The sequence below is a fragment of the Leptonychotes weddellii genome, chromosome 1, assembly GCF_054177405.1.
Source record: "Leptonychotes weddellii isolate Sample4059 chromosome 1, ASM5417740v2, whole genome shotgun sequence".
In the NCBI taxonomy this organism is placed as follows: domain Eukaryota; kingdom Metazoa; phylum Chordata; class Mammalia; order Carnivora; family Phocidae; genus Leptonychotes; species Leptonychotes weddellii.
In genome coordinates this window covers 128,750,324-128,770,513 of record NC_138369.1, presented here as the reverse complement: position 1 = coordinate 128,770,513, position 20,190 = coordinate 128,750,324, and the positions used below count along the sequence as shown (strand labels likewise).

Here is a 20,190-nt window from a genome sequence, read left to right as displayed (position 1 = left end):
TCTTCATTCCCCTTTTCCTGCCTCCCTGAAGAAGTTTCAGAGAACATCCTCAGTGCCCTGTTACCTCTTCTGGGGAAGTCTAAAGTTCAGGCCTTGGGACAATTAAGCTCAAGGCCTCTCACCAGGCTAGAGATGAATGACCTGGAGGGTGTTCCTGTCACATGTTTGAGGCAGCTGAGTCAGCCTGTGTCTTTGTCAGGGTGGGATCAAGGCAAGTGACTCTGTGGGTCAATGCCCTTGTATTCCTTTTGCTATCCCCTCCACCTCAGGAGGGAACTGGGTCCCTGAGACTCCTGGATCCCTACACTGTCCTGTCCTGAGAGGTATACTTTAGGAGGAGGGTAACAGAGGGACAGAACCATGCCTGACCCTTGGGAGACATTTGAGGTGTACGGGGACAGCAGCAGAGAGTCCTCTTGGTACCCACCAGTAACTGCTTCCTCTGATTGTAGCTCCTCACCATCCCAGAATCCACTCTCTTGTCCCTCTCCTGGGCTCTTTTCTTACTTTCGGAATTCTTACCTGAACCTCAACAGAGGTCCCTTTTTGCCTCACTCCACACTCTCATGGCTTTCTATCCAACCTGGCATCAGAACTTCTCTGAGCCTCAGTTTCTTCATCTGTAAAATGGGAAAAGACAGTAGTTACCTTCCAAGAGCACTTGTAAAGTTTCAACAAGATAAGGAACATACTGCATTTCCTACAGCACCCGGGGCACCAAAAATGCTCAACAAACATTTGCTGCTGCTGTGGTCAAGCTTTCACTAGTTTATCAGTCACGTGACCACTTCTAAAGAGCATTCAATCCGTATGTATTGGGCCCTGTGCCAGGAACCTAGGGGTACTGTGCCTGGGCTCAAATGGCTTTAAATCTACTTGGAGAGAGAAGAGAAATCACTAATCAATAAAAAGATCAGAAACATAATTTGGCACAGCTTTTCAGAATCTGTCAAAATGCTCAGAAATCTCACTCAGCGACTCTGGCCTCTTAAGTACCCCTGCATCTTTGCTGCGTCTTTGGCTGCTGTTTGGCAGGGTAAGCCCATCATCAGGATGAGGAAGGCTGAGACTGGGGAAACCCACATGGGCCTCATCTGTTTTTTCCAGCTCGTTCTCCCTTCTGCATGCCAGACCAAAGTGCCAATGCAGTCAGGGAGCTGGCCTTGACTCTCCCGTCTCCAGGAGACCAGAGATCAAGTTCCAGCCAGGTTCTGGGAGACAGGGGTTTGCTGACTGGTAGTATTGCAGGGAGGATAGAGAACTTTATTCCACCTCCACCCTAGAAGACTCATTAGAGGGGATGTAGCATGAGGGCTGGCAGGTGGCAAAGGGTAGCCAAAGGCATTGCGGGAGGGAGGCAGGAAGGACAACACCTAGGAGAAGGAGGAGTCAGGAGCCAGGGATCTCAGCCAGCCAAGAGGATCAAATTCCTCTGGGGTAAACTCTGAGATAAGCTCTAGGGATCTGTGGGCACGGGAAGCCTGAGAAGAGAGAGGCAGAGGAGAAGATCCTGCCATTGCCCTTACACGTGGCCGCCGTCCTCTCTCTGACAAAGGCCGGCAGGCAGCAGGACCAGCGGGAGCCACCTCCCTCAGGGCCCCCACCTGCCTGCCCCTCCTTGCCCCTCAGTGCTTGCTGGGAAAGCCAGAGAGGGAGAGAAGACGATGGAACCAGGCAGGACTCAGATAAAGCTTGACCCCAGGTGAGTGAGGGTGGCAGGCCCAGAGCCAAGAGGCAGTTGCTGAGCAGTGGTGTTCCCTATCACACTGGCCTGGCCCTTTCTCCCTCCCGGGGCCTTTGGCTCCCGGGACACAGAACGAGGCAGACGAATAACGGTCTGGCTGGCCCTGAGGTCCTGGGGGCCAGAGTGTGATCCTTCAGAGCCTTGGCTTTGCCCCTCAACTGGGAAGAGAAAAATCTCAGAGCGGGGGGCTGTGAGGGGCAGGCACAGAGCCCCAACCTGCTGTGGACCCCTCCCTGGTGCTCAGGGCCCACTCTTTCTCTGAGGCCCTGCTCTTTCTTTCTGGGCAGTGCCTGGCCTGCTGCCCCAGTGGAAGTGGAGAGAGGGAACCGTGGACTCTTTGGGCACCGAAGCCAAGCCTGCCTATGGCCTAGGTGGCACTTGTCTTACACACTAGTCTGGGCTCATTTGCCATTTCCTCTAAGAATCGGGGCCTCGAGGGGAAATGTACAAGCTCCCTGAACTCAGGAGTGTCAGATAACTGGTGTTCCTTCTGGTACCCCCCCTTGCCTCCCCAAGTCCCCAAGTTCTGAACGTGGGCTGGTATCTCTACAGGTACACCGCAGATCTTCTGGAGTTACTGAAAACCAATTACAGCATCCCCTCTGCCTGCTTCTCTCACGCTCCCACTGCAGCCCAGCTTCTGAGAGGTGAGTCAGGGGCCCTCCCCAGGGAACTGGAAGGAGAAATGAGCATCCCAGCAGGAAGCCAGGACAGCTGACAGAGGTGGTCCTGAGCTGACCAGCCTGGAGAGTGTCTGTCATGGTGAAGGCCTTGGACAAGAGCAACTCCTCAAGGAGCCAAGAGGCCAGAGGAGGGGCATGGCAGCCTAGCCAGGGAGACAAAGCTGCAAGCTGGACCTCCCACAGATCCCAGCCTCAAAGCTCATGCAAGGTGGGGACACTGGCCTGGAGCATTGTTCAAACCCTAGAGCCATCCAGGGACTCAAGATGATGCCTGTATGATCCAAGCCCCAAAGAATCCTCCTTGGGGCCTGCATAATAGCCTCTTTGGGAAAGGGTCTACATCATTCTAGAGGGGCGGTCATTAAAACGTAGGCATGCCTGTAGAAGTATTCTGACAATGTTGGCCAATCAGATCTTATACTGAATTGCTTTTGAAAGTGCAGAGCAGAAGATGGGACTCGGTTTATTCCCTGGCCGCCTATATGACAAGCAAATGATCCTAGCGTTGTTCTAGCAAATGTGGCTCCTATCTGTATTTTATCTTGTTTTCCTACGGCATGATTAACCACCTCTTAGATATTAATGAAGAGGAGTCTGTATCTCTACGGTATTTTTTTTATAAAGTTATGTTTTTTTTTTTTTAAGATTTTATTTATTTATTTTGACAGAGAGAGACAGCGAGAGAGGGAACACAAGCAGGGGGACTGGGAGAGGGAGAAGCAGGCTTCCCGCTGAGCAGAGAGACTAACGTGGGGCTCGATCCCAGGACCCTGGGATCATGACCCGAGCCGAAGGCAGACGCTTAACGACTGAGCCACCCAGGCGCCCCTCTATGGTATTTTTTTTTAAGATTTTATTTATTCATTTGAGAGAGAGAGCATGAGCGTGATGGGAGGGGCAGAGGGAGAGGGAGAAGCAGACTCCCCACTGAGCAGGGAGCCCCATGTGGGGCTCAATCCCACCACCCCAGGATCACAACCTGAGCCCAAGGCAGACGTTTAACCGACTGAGCCACCCAGGCACCCCCTCCATGGTATCTTTAATGTTTTTTCCCATGCTCCTTCCTGATACTGTCACTTCATCGAGTAGACTTTCTGACCAACGGGATGTAGTCAGTGTGGATCAGGAGGCAGATATGGGCATGTGCTTGGACAACGTTCAGCCTGGTTTCAGAGCGAATGACAACCGCCAGAGAGTCCAGAGAGGCTTTGCAGCTACTCTGGGGTTCATGCCAGGAGCTAGCTGCTACATCCAGCTTGAGGAACCTCTTGTTCAGAGTGCAGCTTATGGCAGAAGTGTTCCCTTACACTAGCAGTTGCCGACCAGAGGCAGTTTGGTCCCCCAAGGAACTTCTAGCAATGAGTAGAGACCTTCAGTGGCCACAACTAGAGGGTACCAGTGGCATCTAGTGGAGATGCCAGGGATGCTGCCCTGAATACAAAGGAAAGTCCCCCATGACAAGAAGTTACCTTGGCCAAAGTGTTGACAGTGCTGAGATTGAGAAACCCTGCCTTACACAGTAAAAATCAATCTCACATTGCTTTGTGAAAGAATGTGCAAATAGAAGCACCAAGGATCTTCAAAGTAGGGAGACCGTTCTGGGTCTGGTAGTCCAGCGCACTGCCTCATTCCCAGGGGGAATGTTAGAGAGTGGAGAGCAGGCGGTGGGGGCTGCTGGGGTGGGGATGCAGACAGAAGGGGCAGGCAGGTTCCCCGGATGCTGAGGAGCTTAATCGGGCAGGATTCCAGGTTGCTGGTGGAGAAGCAGGGGACAACCAAGAGGGCTGGGCAGGTGAGGTGGGGCCTGATGAATGTCAGGCAGAGGAGTTTTACTTTATCCTGCAGACAGAAGGAGCCGGTGAGGGAGCTGAGACTGGGAGGGGCTGGACAGTGCAAAATCATTAATCAGTTGTTAAACAGGATGGACTTCGGGGAAGAAGAGCCTTGAGAAGCAGGGCTAGGCATTGGAGGTTATCGCCCCAGCCCAGCATGGGGATCAAGAGTCTGAGCCAGAATGGTGTCAGGGAAAGACAGGGGAGGTTGGAGAACAGAGGCAAGTCAAAGAAAGAGCGGGCTACCCGGTAAATAGCTAGACGGGGTAAGTGAAGGCAAAAGAGCCCGCAACCACCACCCTGGGGAACGGGGTGAGGGCAGAGGCGATGACCCCCAGAAACAGGAAAGCCTGGAAGAGGCTTTGCCCTGAGGATATGGCAAAACCCTTCCTCCTCCATCTGTAAACTGTTGCCCCTTTAGTTGGCTGCCATTTAAAGAGGAGGTCTTCGGGGAGAACTACTAAACACGTTTTTGAAATGTCTGTGACATGATTGCAATGACAGTCCCTACAGGATTTTTTAAATGGACTGATCCAAACATTTCTGTGAAAGCGTGAAAGGCCAGGAAAAGCCAAGACAATTTTGAAAATGTGTATGGAGGGTACCTGCCCTACCAGGGATTACGACTTATAATAAGACTAAGCAATGAGTAGTAAGTGCAAGGGGCCTAACGAGTAGAAACACGGAACCGAACAGGGCACCCGGAAATAGAGCCCGTTTGGGCACGCGCTCTGTGAAGGGATGCCACACACACCAGTGGGCAGAACGAACTCCTCGAGAAGTGGTCTGGACAATGTATTTGTCCCTGGGACAAAAAAATCCGTGGGAAAATAGCTCCAACGTAGCTTTAATGCAGACAGCTTAAATACCTAAATGCAAAATGCACACGTTTTGACAAAAGACAATATAGACAGATATCTTTATGATTGGGAGTGGAGAATAATTTCTTAAAACACAAGAAAGCACAAATGATCAGGAAGATTGACTCCATAAGCAAACTTTTATACAACTAAAGACACTATAAACAATGTTAAATACCACACCCTGACTGGGAGAAGATATTTTCAAGCCTAACTAACAAAGGATAAGAAGTCAGTATAAGAGAAATTACCCAATACAAAGAGTGTAAAATATGTGAACAGACAGTTCACACAGAAGAAACCCAAATGACCAATAAATGGACAAAAAGATACTCTACTCAGGAATTAGGGAGCCGTGAATGAAACAATGACATTTCCCTATAGTGAATCTGAGGTGACAGAGAGGGCTCGTGGACCACCGGTGGGAGTCTAACTGGGAAAGCCACTGTGGAGAGTGATCAGCTCGCTGCAGCACGACAGATTCTCATCTCCTCCAGCCCAGAAATTCTGATTTTAAGTGTCCACATAAAAGAACTCTCCCATATGTGCTTAGCAGATACGTCCAAGAATATTTATGGAAGCATTTGTTTGTCATAATGAAAATAATATCAAGAAAACAATGTTGGATGGGAAAAGCATTTTGCAGAATGATGCCATTTGTGTAGTTTTTTAATTTTTTTTTTATTTTTATTTTTATTTTATTTTATTTTTTTTTAAAGATTTTATTTATTTATTTGACAGAGAGAGACACAGTGAGAGAGGGAACACAAGCAGGGGGAGTGGGAGAGGGAGAAGCAGGCTTCCCTCCGAGCAGGGAGCCCGATGCGGGGCTCGATCCCAGGACCCTGAGATCATGACCTGAGCCGAAGGCAGACGCTTAACGACTGAGCCACCCAGGTGCCCCTGTGTAGTTTTTTTAAAAAAAGCTTTTATTTATTTACTTGAGAGACAGAGAGAGCAGAGTGAGAGAGAGAGAGAGAGAGAGAGCGAGCACAAGTGGGGGAGGGGCAGAGGGAGAAGCAGGCTCCCCCCAGAGCAAGAAGTCAGAGGGGGGCCCTCAGGCTCCAACCCAGGATCATGACCTGAACCTAAGGCAGACGCTTACCCGCTTAACCGACTGAGCCACCTAGGTGCCCCCATGTATGTAGATTTTGTAAAACGCAAAGCAATATAGTATGTTGAGTATGTACCTATATTGTGAAAAATTAAAACATAAGTGAAAAAGATATACACCAACGTCAGAACAGTAGTTAACTCTGGGAGGTGAGGTGGGGAAGGGAAAATGATCCAGGAGGCATGTACAAGGGCCATGAAATACATCTGTAATGTTTTATGTTTCTAAAAATAATTTTTGAAGCAAAATTGGCAATATTGTAACACTCTTTAAAATGGGTTATGGGGGGCGCCTGGGTGGCTCAGTTGGTTAAGCGACTGCCTTCAGCTCAGGTCATGATCCTGGGAGTCCTGGGGTCGAGTCCCGCATCGGACTCCCTGCTCAGCGGGGAGTCTGCTTCTCCCTCTGATCCTCCCCCCTCCCATGCTCTCTCTCTCTGTCTCATTCTCTCTCTCAAATAAATAAATAAAATCTTAAAAAAAAATGGGTTATGGGGCGCCTGGGTGGCTCAGTCGGTTAAGCGACTGCCTTCGGCTCAGGTCATGATCCTGGAGTCCCGGGATCGAGTCCCGCATCGGGCTCCCTGCTCGGCGGGGAGCCTGCTTCTCCCTCTGACCCTCCTCCCTCTCATGCTCTCTGTCTCTCATTCTCTCTGTCTCAAGTAAAGAAATAAAATCTTTAAAAAAAAAAAAAAATGGGTTATGGGTATATATATTCCTGTTTGCTCTATTATTCTCTTTATTTTTGAAATTTTTGTAATTTAAAAAATAATTATAAAAATCATTTTTGATGGCTGTGGTAAAATGCTAGTCAAAAATGTATGCAATCTTAGAGTATAATTGCAGTAATACAATCGGTATGCACTTTAACCAGGGTGTTTTTTAAAGCTACTTTTTATTGAACAAATACTACATGCCAGGTGCTGTGCTAAGAGGTTAATGAGAGGATGAATAACCTGTCCAAGGTCAAGAGCAAGCAGTAAGTGGGATTTTACTTTGAACTCAGGTGTCTCTGACTCCAGAGCCTACGCTCTTAACTCCCATGAAGACAAATATGCAAAAACGAAAATAACTTTTGGGTAGGAACTAACTAGAATTATGGGAGATACTCTTTCAAAATTTTAATGCTCTAATATTTTCATTATTTAAAAAAAAAATTATCGGGCGCCTGGGTGGCTCAGTTGGTTAAGCGACTGCCTTCGGCTCAGGTCATGATCCTGGAGTCCCGGGATCGGGTCCCGCATCGGGCTCCCTGCTCGGCAGGGAGTCTGCTTCTCCCTCTGGCCCTCCTCCCTCTCATGCTCTCTGTCTCTCATTCTCTCTCTCTCAAATAAATAAAATCTTAAAAAAAAAAAAATTAAAAAAAAAATTATCTTCACTACTATTGTGGACACAGTGGGAAATTTGCTAGTTGCTAAAGGTGTAATTGAATTCAAAATGGTCAGTTAGACAAGCATTTCCCAAAGTGTGTTTCTTGGAATACTAATCTTAAGTAGTGCCTCATGAACACAGAATCTATAGAAAAATAAGTTTTGTAAAAGCTATATTCTATAACCTCCACTAGGAAATTAGTGTAAATCAGATTAAAAACTTGAGTATGGGAAGAAACAGGTTTAACTTTAAGGCATTTCCAAAAATCCTCTGGCCATAGAACACTTTTGTCCTATGATATCTATTAAGATGCAGGAAAATAAGGTAGGGACAGTCTTCAAAGAAGATAAACGAGTTTTATGGAGAGCAGTAGTGTCAGGCTATGGATGCTGAGAATCTTCTCTCTCAGCTTTTGTGCTGGGGCAGTGGATACAAGAGCCTATAGATACTGCAAGTTGGAGAGAGAATATAGAGTGCCAAAGGCAGAAGTTACAAGAGATTGCAAAAGCATGTCTGTACTGAACAGTCACATATGCCCCCACCCACCTTCATAAACTTAAACATCTTTGTAGGGTTGGGTTTCATGGTTTGTATCACTTTACATTCGCTCCCATTGCTATGGGAACACACACCAAGAGTCAGTGTGTGCAATGGTTAAGAGTGTGGGCTCAGCCAGAAACCCCTGGGTGGTTTTGTTTGTTTGTTTGTTTGTTTAAAGATTTATTTATTTATTTGAGAGAGAGAGCACATGAGAGGGGGGAGGGTCAGAGGGAGAAGCAGACTCCTGCCGAGCAGGGAGCCCGATGCGGGACTCGATCCAGGGACTCGATCCAGGGACTCGATCCAGGGACTCGATCCAGGGACTCGATCCAGGGACTCGATCCAGGGACTCCAGGATCATGACCTGAGCTGAAGGCAGTCGCTTAACCAACTGAGCCACCCAGGCGCCCCAAAACCCCTGGGTTCTAATCCCAGCCCCATAACTTCCAGGCTGTGTGACCATGGGCAACGTTCTTAACTCTCTAAGCCTAGTTTCCTGGAAAAGCCTATAAAATGGAGATGACAATAGGAATTCTCATGGAGTTATTTCTTTCATTCAACAAATAGCCACAGTTACTGTTCCACGCATTTGGAGATGCAACAGAGAACAAACAAAGCTTGACAAAGTCTCTGCCTTCCAGGAGTTTACAAGGGTGGGGAAGGTGGGAGGGGGAAGGCAGCAGAAAATAGGCAAGTAAATAAATATGTAAATAGCCTCACTGTGGGAGGCAGATGGGGGGGCAGCATCACAAGGGCACTCAAGGAAGGCTGGCTGAGGAGGGGCATTGAACTGAGAACTCAGTGAGGAGAAGCCAGCCACTGGGAGCTCAGGGAAAAAAGCTGAACGGGCAGAAACCAAGCACCACCAAGTTTTGGAGGCAGCACAGCTTGCATGGTTATTGGGAGGCTGAAGGAGTGGTAGGGAAATCCTAGACCTCAATAAACAGAGAAGACCGGAGCTGCAATGTTTGAGATGGGGAACACAGGGCGTGGGAGGGGATGAGGGATCAGTGCCAGAGACTTAGGGTCAGAGGCCATGACGGGGACTGTGGTTCTGGGAGTTAAGGTGGGGCAGATTTTCAAAGAGGAGGGAGCAGTCGAGACAGTGAAGACTGGGAAAGTCTCTGGCCTTGAACGGCTTTTGAAAGGGCTCTTTTCACTCTCAGCTCTCCCTGAGCCTGTGAGGACAAGGGTCAAGCAGGGGTGGGCAAATCCTGCCAAGAGAGCCTCTAGCAGTGACTCTGCCTTCCCACAACGGACACTGGTTTTGAGAAATCTACTGAATTGGGATGGCTGGGTGGCTCAGCTGATTGAGCATGGGACTCTTGATTTCGGGTCAGGTCATGATCTTGGGGTTGTGATCTCAGGATTGTGAGACTGAGCCCTGGGGGGGGGGTTTGGGGGGGTCACACTCAGTGGAGCTGGGGGGGGATTCTGCTTGGGATTCTTCTCTCTCTCTGCCCCTCCCCCCCACTCATGTGCACTCTCTCTTTCTCAGCCCTGATCTTTTTCCGTTCTCCCTACAATTATGTCAATATTTTTAGTTGGTTATCTTTATAGATTTATTATCCCTTTAGATAATTTCTTATTGTGCCAACCACAGGCAATACTTCCTGACTTTGCACTTTGTAAGATAAAGAAAGATATTCGTGTCCCACTCTTTCCTTCAACTCTTTTCTACCTTTCTCTTCCCAAACATGGTTATAATTTTACTGGGCTAATTTTGCAATCTTCTTTGTTGACATGAGACCTTTTTTTAAGTATAAATTATATACAGTAAAAGGTAATGATCTCAAGTGTATATTGTGATGCATTTTTGCCGGTGTGTACATCTGTGAAACCACCACCTAGATCAAGAAATAGAACATTTCAAGTAACCAGTAGGGTCTCTTGTACTCCCTCCCCAGTTACTATGCCTCCTGAGAGCACTATTTTAACCTCTACCACCTCTACAGATCATTTTTCCCTATTTTTCAATTTATATAAACAAAATCAAACGGTATATATATACTCTTGTATCTGGCTTCCTTCACTCATCATTATGTTTTTAAGATTAATCTCTTTTGTTGCATGTATCAGTAGTTTATTCTTTTTTATTGTGTGTATATTCTATTGTGGGAATATATGACAATTTACAGTCGATCTTTAAATAACATGGGTTTGGGCGCCTGGGTGGCTCAGTCGGTTAAGCGACTGCCTTCGGCTCAGGTCATGATCCTGGGGTCCCGGGATCGAGTCCCACATCGGGCTCCCCGCTCAGCGGGGAGTCTGCTTCTCCCTCTGACCCTCCCCCCTCTCATGTGCTCTCTCTCTCTCAAATAAATAAATAAAATCTTTAAAAAAAAAAAAATTAAAAATAAATAAATAAATAAATAACATGGGTTTGGGGCACCTGGGATCGAGCTTGACGTCAGGCTCCCTGCTCAGCGGCGAGTCTGCTTCTCCCTCTCCCTCTGCTGCTCCCCCTGCTTGTGCTCTCTCTCTGTCAAATAAATAAAATAAAAATCTTAAAAAAAAATAACATGGGTTTGAACGGTGCAGGTCCACCTATATGAGGATTTTTTTTCAATAAATATATGCACGGTACTGTAAATATATTTTCTCTTATGATTTTCCCTTTTTTAATAAAGATTTTATTTTTAAGTAATCTCTACAGCCAACGTGGGGCTTGAACTTACAACCCCGAGATCAAAAGTCACACGCTCCACCAACTGAGCCGGCCAGGTGCCCCTTTATGATTTTCTTAATAACATTTTCTTTTCTTTAGTTTACCTTATTGTAAGAATACAAAACATAATACATATAACATACAAAACATGTGTTAATCAACTAAGCATATTATCAGTAAGGCTTCCAGTCAACCATAGGCTATTAGTAGTTAAGTTTGGAGGCAATCAAAAATTATGCACAGATTTTGAACTGTGCAGGGGTTGGAGCCCCTAACTCCTGGGTTGTTCAAGAGTCAACTGTATTTATCTGTATTCTTGTTGGATACATATGAGCTGTTTCCAGTTTGGGCCATTATGAATAATGCTGCTCTGAGCATATTTTCAGTGTTCATAAGCACTCATTTCTATTGAATATGTATCCAGGAGTGGAATTTCTGTGTCATAGGGTAGGTGTATGTTTAGCTTTAATACATACTACCAAACTGTTTTCCAAAATGGTTGTGCCCCTCCCAGCTGAAATAAATGAATTCCATTTTCCCCTTATCCTCATCAGCACTTGGAATCATCAGTCCTTTTAATTTTAGCCCTTTTGGTGGGTATGTAATGGCATCTCACATCTGTGTTGCCCTGATGACTGTTGATATTTAGCACCTTTTACGCTTCATAAACATTTACGTATCCTCTTCTGTAAAGTAACTGGTTAGGTCTTTTTTTCCATTTTTTTAAAAAAAAGATTTTATTTATTTGACAGAGAGAGATAGCGAGAGCAGGAACACAAGCAGGGGGAGTGGGAGAGGGAGAAACAGGCTTCCCGCTGAGCAGGGAGCCCAATGTGGGGCTGATCCCAGGACCCTGGGATCATGACCTGAGCCGAAGGCAGACGCTTAACGACTGAGCCACCCAGGCGCCCCTTTTTTTTCATTTTTAAAAATCGTGTTGTCTTTTTCTGACCGATAGGAATTCTTTATATATGGATGGATACTGGTCTTATGTTGGATATCTGTATTTCAAATATCTTCTCTCAGTCTGAGCTTGTCTTTTCACTCTCTTAATGGTTTCTTTTGACCAATGAAAATATTTCATTTTAAGAAAGTCCAATTTATCAATTTTTAAAGTTATGGGTCATGCTTTTGTGTCCTATTTTAAAAGATCTTTGCCCATCTCAAAGTCATGAAGATATACTTCTCTGTTTTCCTCTAAAAACTTTATTGTTTTAACTTTCACATTTAGGTGTTTTTGGATGATGTGAAGGAGGGGTCAATGTTCTTTTTTATACACCAAAGGATATCCGGTTAACCTAGAACCTTTCTTGAATAAAACATCCTTTTCGCCATAAATTGTAGTGGAGTCTTTGTGATAAATCAGATGACCATATATGTGTGGGTGTGTTAATAATTTTTTTGTTTTTTTAATTGAGTGCTAATAAGTTTTTTAAAAATATTACACATTCTTCACAAAGATTTTGAAGGAGCATCTCTGAGGGTAGGACCTGGACAGCTAGTTTTTAACAACTACTCAAATGATTGCAATAAACACTAAAGAAAGCTACTGAACCACATTTAATTTAAGACTAATTATGAGGCCAACATGAGTCAAATGTCTTTGGAGTCTTTATGTGTATCCATTTCTCTTCTGTTAAAATCCCTTCCTGGGGCGCCTGGGTGGCTCAGTTGGTTAAGCGACTGCCTTCGGCTCAGGTCATGATCCCAGAGTCCTGGGATCGAGCCCCGCAATGGGCACCCTGCTCCTCAGGGAGCCTGCTTCTCCCTCTCCCTCTGCCTGCCTCTCCAACTGCTTGTGCTCTCTCTCTCTGTGTCAAATAAATAAATAAAATCTTAAAAAAAAAAAAATCCCTTCCTAATGTCCCAGTTTCATGACATAATTTTTGAAATCAAATTTAAACAGCCCTAAAGGATACCATTAATTACATTCTGCTTTAATTATAATGTTAATTGGTCCACGTCTGCTAGCATGACACCTTTCACTGGAAAGTAATAAAGTTGACCAGGCACGGCCAACCTCCTAATTCAAAATTTTTGCTAGTTAAGTAAAAACTTGTTTGGTGTCTATATCCTGGTTGAGGTAAGCCTTACCATTCCTAGAATTATCTGGTCTAGTCTTTCATCCATGCAGAAGAATGACTACTTTTAGCCACATGTTGGATATTCTAAGAAAATGCCATTCTTCTGCATGGGTGGGAGCCTAGACCAGATAATTCTAGATATGGTAAAGCAATTTAGATCCAAATGAAGAAGCCCACATCTTCTGCCCCTCGGTCCTAGACTTCAGCTCAGGAGAGTCTGCCCTCTCTTTCCACTTTAGCACTGGGCCCTATGGAAATTGCCCTTACAGTCATTATGACCTTGTTTGCCCTGGGCTCTGTCATCATCTTCCTGGAGGATGCTGTCTACCTGTACAAGAACACCCGGTGCCCCATCAAGAGGAGGACCCTGCTCTGGAGCAGCTCTGCACCCACGGTAAGGGCCTTGTAGCTGCCATTTGGGAGGGACTAAACAAGAGACAGGAACCATTTTGAGAATTCCTCTAAACTCAGCAATTCAAGTCAGCAAAGTGTTGCCTGGGGGGCTGTAATGGGATTTCCGTTTGCAGTCAGGACCCCATGCTTGGAAGGCCAATAGGCAGTGGGACAGGGAGTTTGAATTCTTAGAGCCAAGTGATAGCTGCAGAAACTGCTCAGCCCACCAGCAGCCCCACTCATTACTTCCTGCCACAGTATTACTGTTAAAAGCAAGCTTCCTTACTATACAGGAAAGCAGTGGTTCCTCAGAGGGGAAAGAGGGAAAGAATTTTTTTTCCATGGGGACATACTCAGCTCTACCCTTACATTGTAGACCTTTTTAACTCACTCTCACAAACATTATATAGGTCTCTGGCTTGCTCCCAGGCCATAAGACTGGACTTCCATTTCCTTATAAGGTCTGTGTGTGTGTCTGGGGTGGAGAATGGAGCCCTTGAGGTCCTTTTCTAGCAGAGGACACCTGCTTGGGCCATCTCTATTCATCAGAGATGCTCTAGTAACATGTGATGTTGAAAAGGAAGGGTTGGATCTTGACCCAGTTCCTCCTAAGGATGAACTTACCTACAATACTCCAGGGATATAGGAAAAGAGCGCTGGACTTAAGGGGACCTGCTGTCTCCAACCCTAGATACAGAAGGAACTGACCACCGAATTTAAAAAAAACTTTAGGGGCGCCTGGGTGGCTCAGTCGTTAAGCGTCTGCCTTCGGCTCAGATCATGATCCCAGGGTCCTGGGATCGAGCCCCGCATCGGGCTCCCTGCTCCGCAGGAAGCCTGCTTCTCCCTCTCCCACTCCCCCTGCTTGTGTTCCTGCTCTCGCTGTCTCTCTCTCTGTCAAATAAATAAATCTTAAAAAAAAAAAAAAAGTTATAAAAAAAAACTTTAAAAATTAGTTGATTTTTAAAAAATTAATTAGTTATTTTTTCCAGCCGACCACTTACAGTAATGACACCCCAGTTGTTCAGGTTTTGCTTCCTTGAGCCCTTGCCACAAAAGGTTTGACAGGGTTAGAGCTCAAAGACTCCCTTCTCGCTGCAACCAGCTTCTTGCTCCTCTCCAAGTAGGTCGTGTCTGTGTTCTGCTGTTTTGGTCTCTGGATCCCTCGTTCCCTCATGCTCGTGGAAATGGCCATAACCTCGTGAGTGTCCTGCCCCACCCCCAGCTCTGAGCTGGGTACCCTTTTGCTCCCCACTCGCCCAGGACTCCAGAGTCCACATCTTCTTTTATGCCATATCCCTTCCATAAATCCCTGCAAACTAATTGATCATGAATCTAGCCCCCTTTCAACTTGTGCTAATCAGGTCTCTTGAACTTCTGGTTCTGTTCATCCTTAGTCAACCATTTTGTTCCTACAGGCCCCAATTCCTCTCATCCTCAGCCCCTGGACCCTGTCCTGTCTCTCCCTCTTGCTGGGTCACACATTCTGAATGCCTGGTCCCTACTGTGATCCCCTCAGTGAGCCCCACCTCTGTTGCACCCCTTGAGTCTGGTACCCCCTCAGCTGGCTGCCACCTCCCCCTCTGTGAGGCCCACCTCTGCTCCCACTCCAGGTTTTATGCGGTATGCTTTTACCTGCTGATGAGGGTCATAGTGGAAGGCTTTGGTGGGAAGGAGGCAGTAATGAGGACACTGAAGGACACTCCGATGATGGTCCACACAGGCCCCTGCTGCTGCTGCTGCCCCTGCTGCCCCCCATTCATGCTCACCAGGTAAGCTGGGAGGGAGAGGCTCCCTCGAGGAACAGGTTAGCCTCTTCCTGCACTCTCCCAGGAGCCTCTCTGGCTCTCTCAGCCCTGCTTCAAGTCTCTTGGAATCAGGCTGCTATGGAACAAAGCCAGTGATGAAAGGGTGGGCATCCCACAGCCACCACCCACACACTGGGCACCCACTCAGGGGTGAGGAGAGCAGAGGAAGGAGAACTCCAATTTCCATCACTTAAGCTCACTGCTGCCTACAAACTTTAGCCACATGGAGCAAAGTGGACTTTGGACTACTTACTTGTCCCTTGTGTCCATTTTGGTTAATGAGGTTGGGGTCAACATAGTTCTTGCCCAAAAGGCAGCCCAAAAGGCAGCATTCTGGTCTGGGGGTGAGTGGGAGACAAGAAGAGGGTTTCCAATGCTCTCAACATTCTGGCTTCTTCCTATGTCCCCATCCATTGAGCCATTTTGGTGTCTGTTATGGCAGCTGAGCTTCAGCTCAGGAGCCCAGTGAGGGAGCTGGAAGGTGTTCTTGAGGTAGGCAGTCTGTGGGGTCATGTTCCTAACCCTCTTCTTCCTTCAGGAAGAAGCTTCAGCTGCTGATGTTGGGCCCATTCCAGTATGCCTTCTTCAAGATAACACTGAGCCTGGTGGGCCTGTTTCTCATCCCAGATGGCATCTATGACCCAGCAGACGTAAGCCAGGAATAAGGGGCAGCAAAGTCCAAGACTCACTTAGTACCTCTGAGCTCTAGAAGGAAGAGCTGGAGCCAACATCCCCTGCAACAGGGCCCCACAGACAGGGTAGTCCCAGTAACAGTGTGGCCGTGGAAAAGTAGAGGCTTGGAGACCCTGGTGGGGAGAGGAGAGTGGAATAGGCCAAAGCTTTGGGCCTTTTTTTATTACCTTTCCCACCATGGAAGAAGAGAAATAAAAGGAGGAGAAAAACCTTGCCTCCCTCACTGACTACTTTCTGATCTGCCACCAGATTTCTGAAGAGAGCACAGCTCTGTGGATCAACACTCTCCTCGGTGTGTCCACCCTGTTGGCTCTCTGGACCCTGGCCATCATTTTCCGTCAAGCCAAGATGCACCTGGGTGAGCAGAATATAGGAGCCAAATTTGCCCTCTTTCAGGTAACTACACCCTGGGAGAGAAAAGATGGTTAATATTAGAGCTACCAGTAACTGGGGTTAGGAGATGAGACTAATAAAGACCAAAAGTGGGTCTGGAAACCTTCTTAAGCCTAGGTTTCCTGTGAGCTTTAGAAAACGATTACTGCCCCTTCCCAGCTTTTGCTTTTCTGTGCTGTAATAGCTTCCTAGTGCTGCCCTCACAAAGGATCACAAACTGGGTGGCTTAAAACAACAGAAATTTCTTTGCTCACAGTTCTGGAGGCTGGAAGTTCAAAATCAAGGTGTCGACCAGGCCATGCTCCCCCTGAAACCTATAGGGAAGAATTCTTCCTTGCCTCTTCCTAACTTCTGGTGGTTGGGCCAGCACTCCCCGGCTGGCAGCTGCATCACAGATTTTGCCTCCACCATGACATGGCATGTGTCGTGTGTCTTGTGTCTCTTTTCCTCTTCTTATAAGGACAACAGTATATGGGAATAAGGATCCACTCTCCTCCAGCATGATGTCATCCTAACTCATGACACCTAATGAGTTAATCAACAATGATGCTGTTTCCAAATAAGATCACATTCTGAAGTACTGGGGGTTAGGACTTTAACATATCGTTTTAGGGGATGCACTTCAACTCCTAGAATGTGTATTATCAACCTGAAATTCTTCTACCTTTGCTTTTTTCTTTTCTTTTCTACCCAACACTTTCTAAAGCTCTATAATTCATCACCACCAGGAGCATCAGCATTATCATAGTTATGAACTACCTTGACCACATGTTAGGGATTTTTCATACATTACATCTAAATTTTCACAATAATCTTAGGAGTCATTATTATTTCTATTGTACAAATGAGGCCCAGAGACATCATTGGGCTTGCTCGAAGGCACGTAGGTATGGGACTAGAATTTAAACCTAGATCTGTCTGACTCTCAAATCCACATTCCTTCTTCTCATCATGCTGCCTGCACACCTCTTCTGAAAGTTCTCCGCAAGGCACATTTTTCACTTTGACACTTTCCATTCTCTAAAGCAAATGCAATGATTTCTAGTCCAATCTTGTTTTCCTTCTCTCTCCATTCTTTCTGTCTCCTAGCTAGGCCCTTCTCCTACTCCCACAGCTTCGTGACTGCTTTATAGTTAACAGTGTGCTTTCACATAAATTCTCATTTGATCTAAGCAGATGCCTCCGAAATGTGGATTTCTGGGCATATAGTAGGTAGAATTGAAGAAGAGAGAGGCCAGAAGAGCCTGAATTGAGTCAGGGACTGAAAGGGCAGAAAGGATCTGGGCCCCAGAAGTGCTTAGGGTCTTGCCACAGGCTAAAAACCCTGTGACTGCCGAGCTTGCCCGGGACTATTGTGGGGACACCTGGACATGCTGAGTCTGCCTTGAAGAGGCTGATGCTTCAGAAAAGTGTGCTCAGGGAGGACAAGTACTAAGACAAATGGTGTTGCTGGAGCCTCTGGACAGAGATTTTTTTTTCTTCTTTTTTTTTTCTTGTTGTATCAAAATATACATAAAATTTACCAATTTATTTTTAAGTGTACAGTTCAGTGGCAGTAAGTGCATTCACATTGTTGTGCAATCATCACCACCATCCATTTCCAGAATTTTTTCGCCTTCCACACAGAAACTCTGTACCTATTGAACATTAATTCCCCTTTTCCCCCTTCCGCCCACCCCCTGGCACAGTAGAGATTTTTCAAAGGGCGCCTTCCTTCATGGCCAATTGCCCCTCATTCTAAGAGCAGGGAATCTCAGGTCCTTGAGCCGGATGGAAATAGTCTTCTCTAACCATCCACCCTGTTCATCCACTGAGTGCTCATTAGTAGCCATGGCTGAGATAGGGATATAAACATGGACCCCCAATCAGTTCTTGTTTCTTGTCACAGATTATCGTAAAATATTGGGTAGAAGACAAGATTGTAATTTGCCTAAAGATTAAAACTCCACAAAACTTTACTTAAGTGAGTTTTAGCCCTCTGTAAGTGCACAGATCGAAAGGTCAGTTGAATGCACTGTGGAAGGTCAAGCACAGCAGTGGGCCTATTGGCCTCAATGCCGCGGGTGCTGGGCCCCTCCTGCCCTTCCTTCTCTTTTGTTCTGCAGGTTCTCCTCATCCTGACTGCCCTGCAGCCAACCATCTTCTCAATCTTGGCCAACAGCGGGCAGATTGCTTGTTCACCTCCCTTTTCCTCTAAAATCAGGTCTCAAGGTGAGCACAGAGAGTTCCTCTCTTATTCCAGAATGGGCGAGAAAGGAGGGTCAGGGAAGAGAGGACCTTGGAAGAGAGGTTGGGCCAGCCTGGCTTCTGCTCAGAATACTCAGAAAGGGATCTCCTGAGAAATCCTAGTGGGGTTTTAAGGAGATGGTGGATTCTCCGACCACACAGAGGAGAGCTGCAATCCCACAGCTTGAGGCCAGCCCTGATGGCCAACCTAGGAAGCTACAGGTTCGATCCTCAGCTTCTGGGAGAGGAATGGGTGTGGTTTGAAAGCAGAAGGTCATGCTGATGGGGGCGCCTGGGTGGCTCAGTCGGTTAAGTGCATCCGACTCTTGATGTCTGCTCAGGTCATGATCTCAGGGTTGTGGGATCAAGCCCCACATCAGGCTCCATGCTAAGCGTGGAATCTGCTTGGGATTCTCTCTCACTCTGCCCCTCCCCACTGCTCGATCTCTCTCAGAAAAAAAAAAAAAAAGAAGGAAGGTCATGATGATAAAACACACAAAAGAAATGGGGTTTAATGCTAGCCTCCGTTTGCAGAAGGTAGAGAGTCAAGTTCTGGTTTTGGCTCTACCATTAATCTGCTACGTTACTTATGACAATATCTTTAGACTTGGTTTGAGGACAAATTGGAGAAAGTGTTGCTGAACTCATATGCCAGGGCTGCTGGTGGGATACCACCTCTACAATTTGGCATAACTTACATTATATTTCATTCCACGCTGCAGTGATGAATTGCCACCTCCTCGTACTGGAGACTTTTCTACTGACTGTGCTGACACGCATGTACTACCGAAGGAAAGACAACAAGGTTGGATATGAACCTTTTTCTTCCTCAGGCCTGGATTTGACCTCAAAGTCCAAGGTGGACATTGAAAGAGACACTGTATACATTAAACAGGCACAAGATTTCCTCACTGTCCCTCAACCTTGACCAAATGGGGATGGATTCCATTTTTAGCACAAGCTGATAGATTACATTTGAATATAGGGGATGAAGGAGAATTATGGAATAGGATGCAATTATTTTGGATCTTGCCTGGAGAAGGTATTTTAAGTTTTGTAATAAACAGGATAGAGTTTAAAATTCTGCAACTGGGTACATTGCCTCTGTGGGTAACACTATTAGCCCTTGAAGCTTCTATATTGAAAGGTCACTCTAAATTTTCCCAAAGCCAATGAAAGAGGGGAAAGTATATGGTAGTTTGCCTGTTATAAGAACAGGAGTAAATCTCAACCAGGCAAACCCTTATGTTTATTGCAGCATTATTTAGAATAACCAAGACATGGAAGCAAACTAAGTGTCCATCAACAGATGAATGAATAAGGAAAATGTGGTTTACATATACAATGGAATATTACACAGCCATAAAAAATGCTGAGACCATGCCATTAGAGACAACAGGGATGGACCTAGAGGGTATTATGCTAAGTGAAATAAGTCAGACTGAGAAAGACAAATACCATATGATTCCACTCATAAATGGAATCTAAAAGAAAATGAATAAACAAATGAAAAGCAGAATCAGAACTATAAATACAGAGAACTGATGGTTGCCAGAGGAGAGGGGGTGAGGGATTGGGCAAAATGGGTGAAGAGGGGTAGGAGATACAGGCCTCCAGTTGTGGAATGAGTTAGTCACAAGAATAAAAAGCAGAGCATAAGGAATACAGTCAATGAGGGGGTCCTGGCTGGCTCAGTTGGTTAAGCATCTGACTCTTGAGTTTGGCTCAGGTCATGATCTCAGGGTCATGAGATCAAGCCCTGTGTTGGGCTCAGTGCTCAGT

General features: G+C 46.3%; 2 protein-coding genes across 3 annotated transcripts in view; one reads left to right on the top strand and one right to left on the bottom strand.

Annotated features, from left to right (window-relative positions):
- The window catches only part of PCYT1A (phosphate cytidylyltransferase 1A, choline), a 94,826-nt gene that overhangs the window by 11,957 nt on the left and 62,679 nt on the right, over positions 1–20,190 (bottom strand). Inside the window, exons 9-10 of one of the 2 annotated variants that reach the window (XM_081832138.1) lie at positions 10,532–10,625; positions 10,224–10,308 (exon numbers count right to left, since the gene is read on the bottom strand). The exons of the other annotated variant lie outside the window; for it this stretch is intronic. Of the exons in view, the coding sequence (XP_081688264.1) occupies positions 10,554–10,625 (72 nt within the window). The 3' untranslated portion in view covers positions 10,224–10,308; positions 10,532–10,553. Of the gene's footprint in view, positions 1–10,223; positions 10,309–10,531; positions 10,626–20,190 lie in introns of those variants that run through there. 2 annotated transcript variants of the gene reach the window in all.
- SLC51A (solute carrier family 51 member A) lies at positions 1,347–19,492 on the top strand. Its single transcript, XM_006741650.3, has 9 exons — positions 1,347–1,702; positions 2,297–2,391; positions 13,135–13,289; positions 14,416–14,489; positions 14,902–15,060; positions 15,635–15,746; positions 16,039–16,185; positions 18,288–18,393; positions 19,131–19,492. Exons 1-9 carry the CDS (start codon positions 1,665–1,667, stop codon positions 19,334–19,336), a joined length of 1,092 nt encoding a protein of 363 aa, XP_006741713.1. The 5' UTR covers positions 1,347–1,664; the 3' UTR covers positions 19,337–19,492.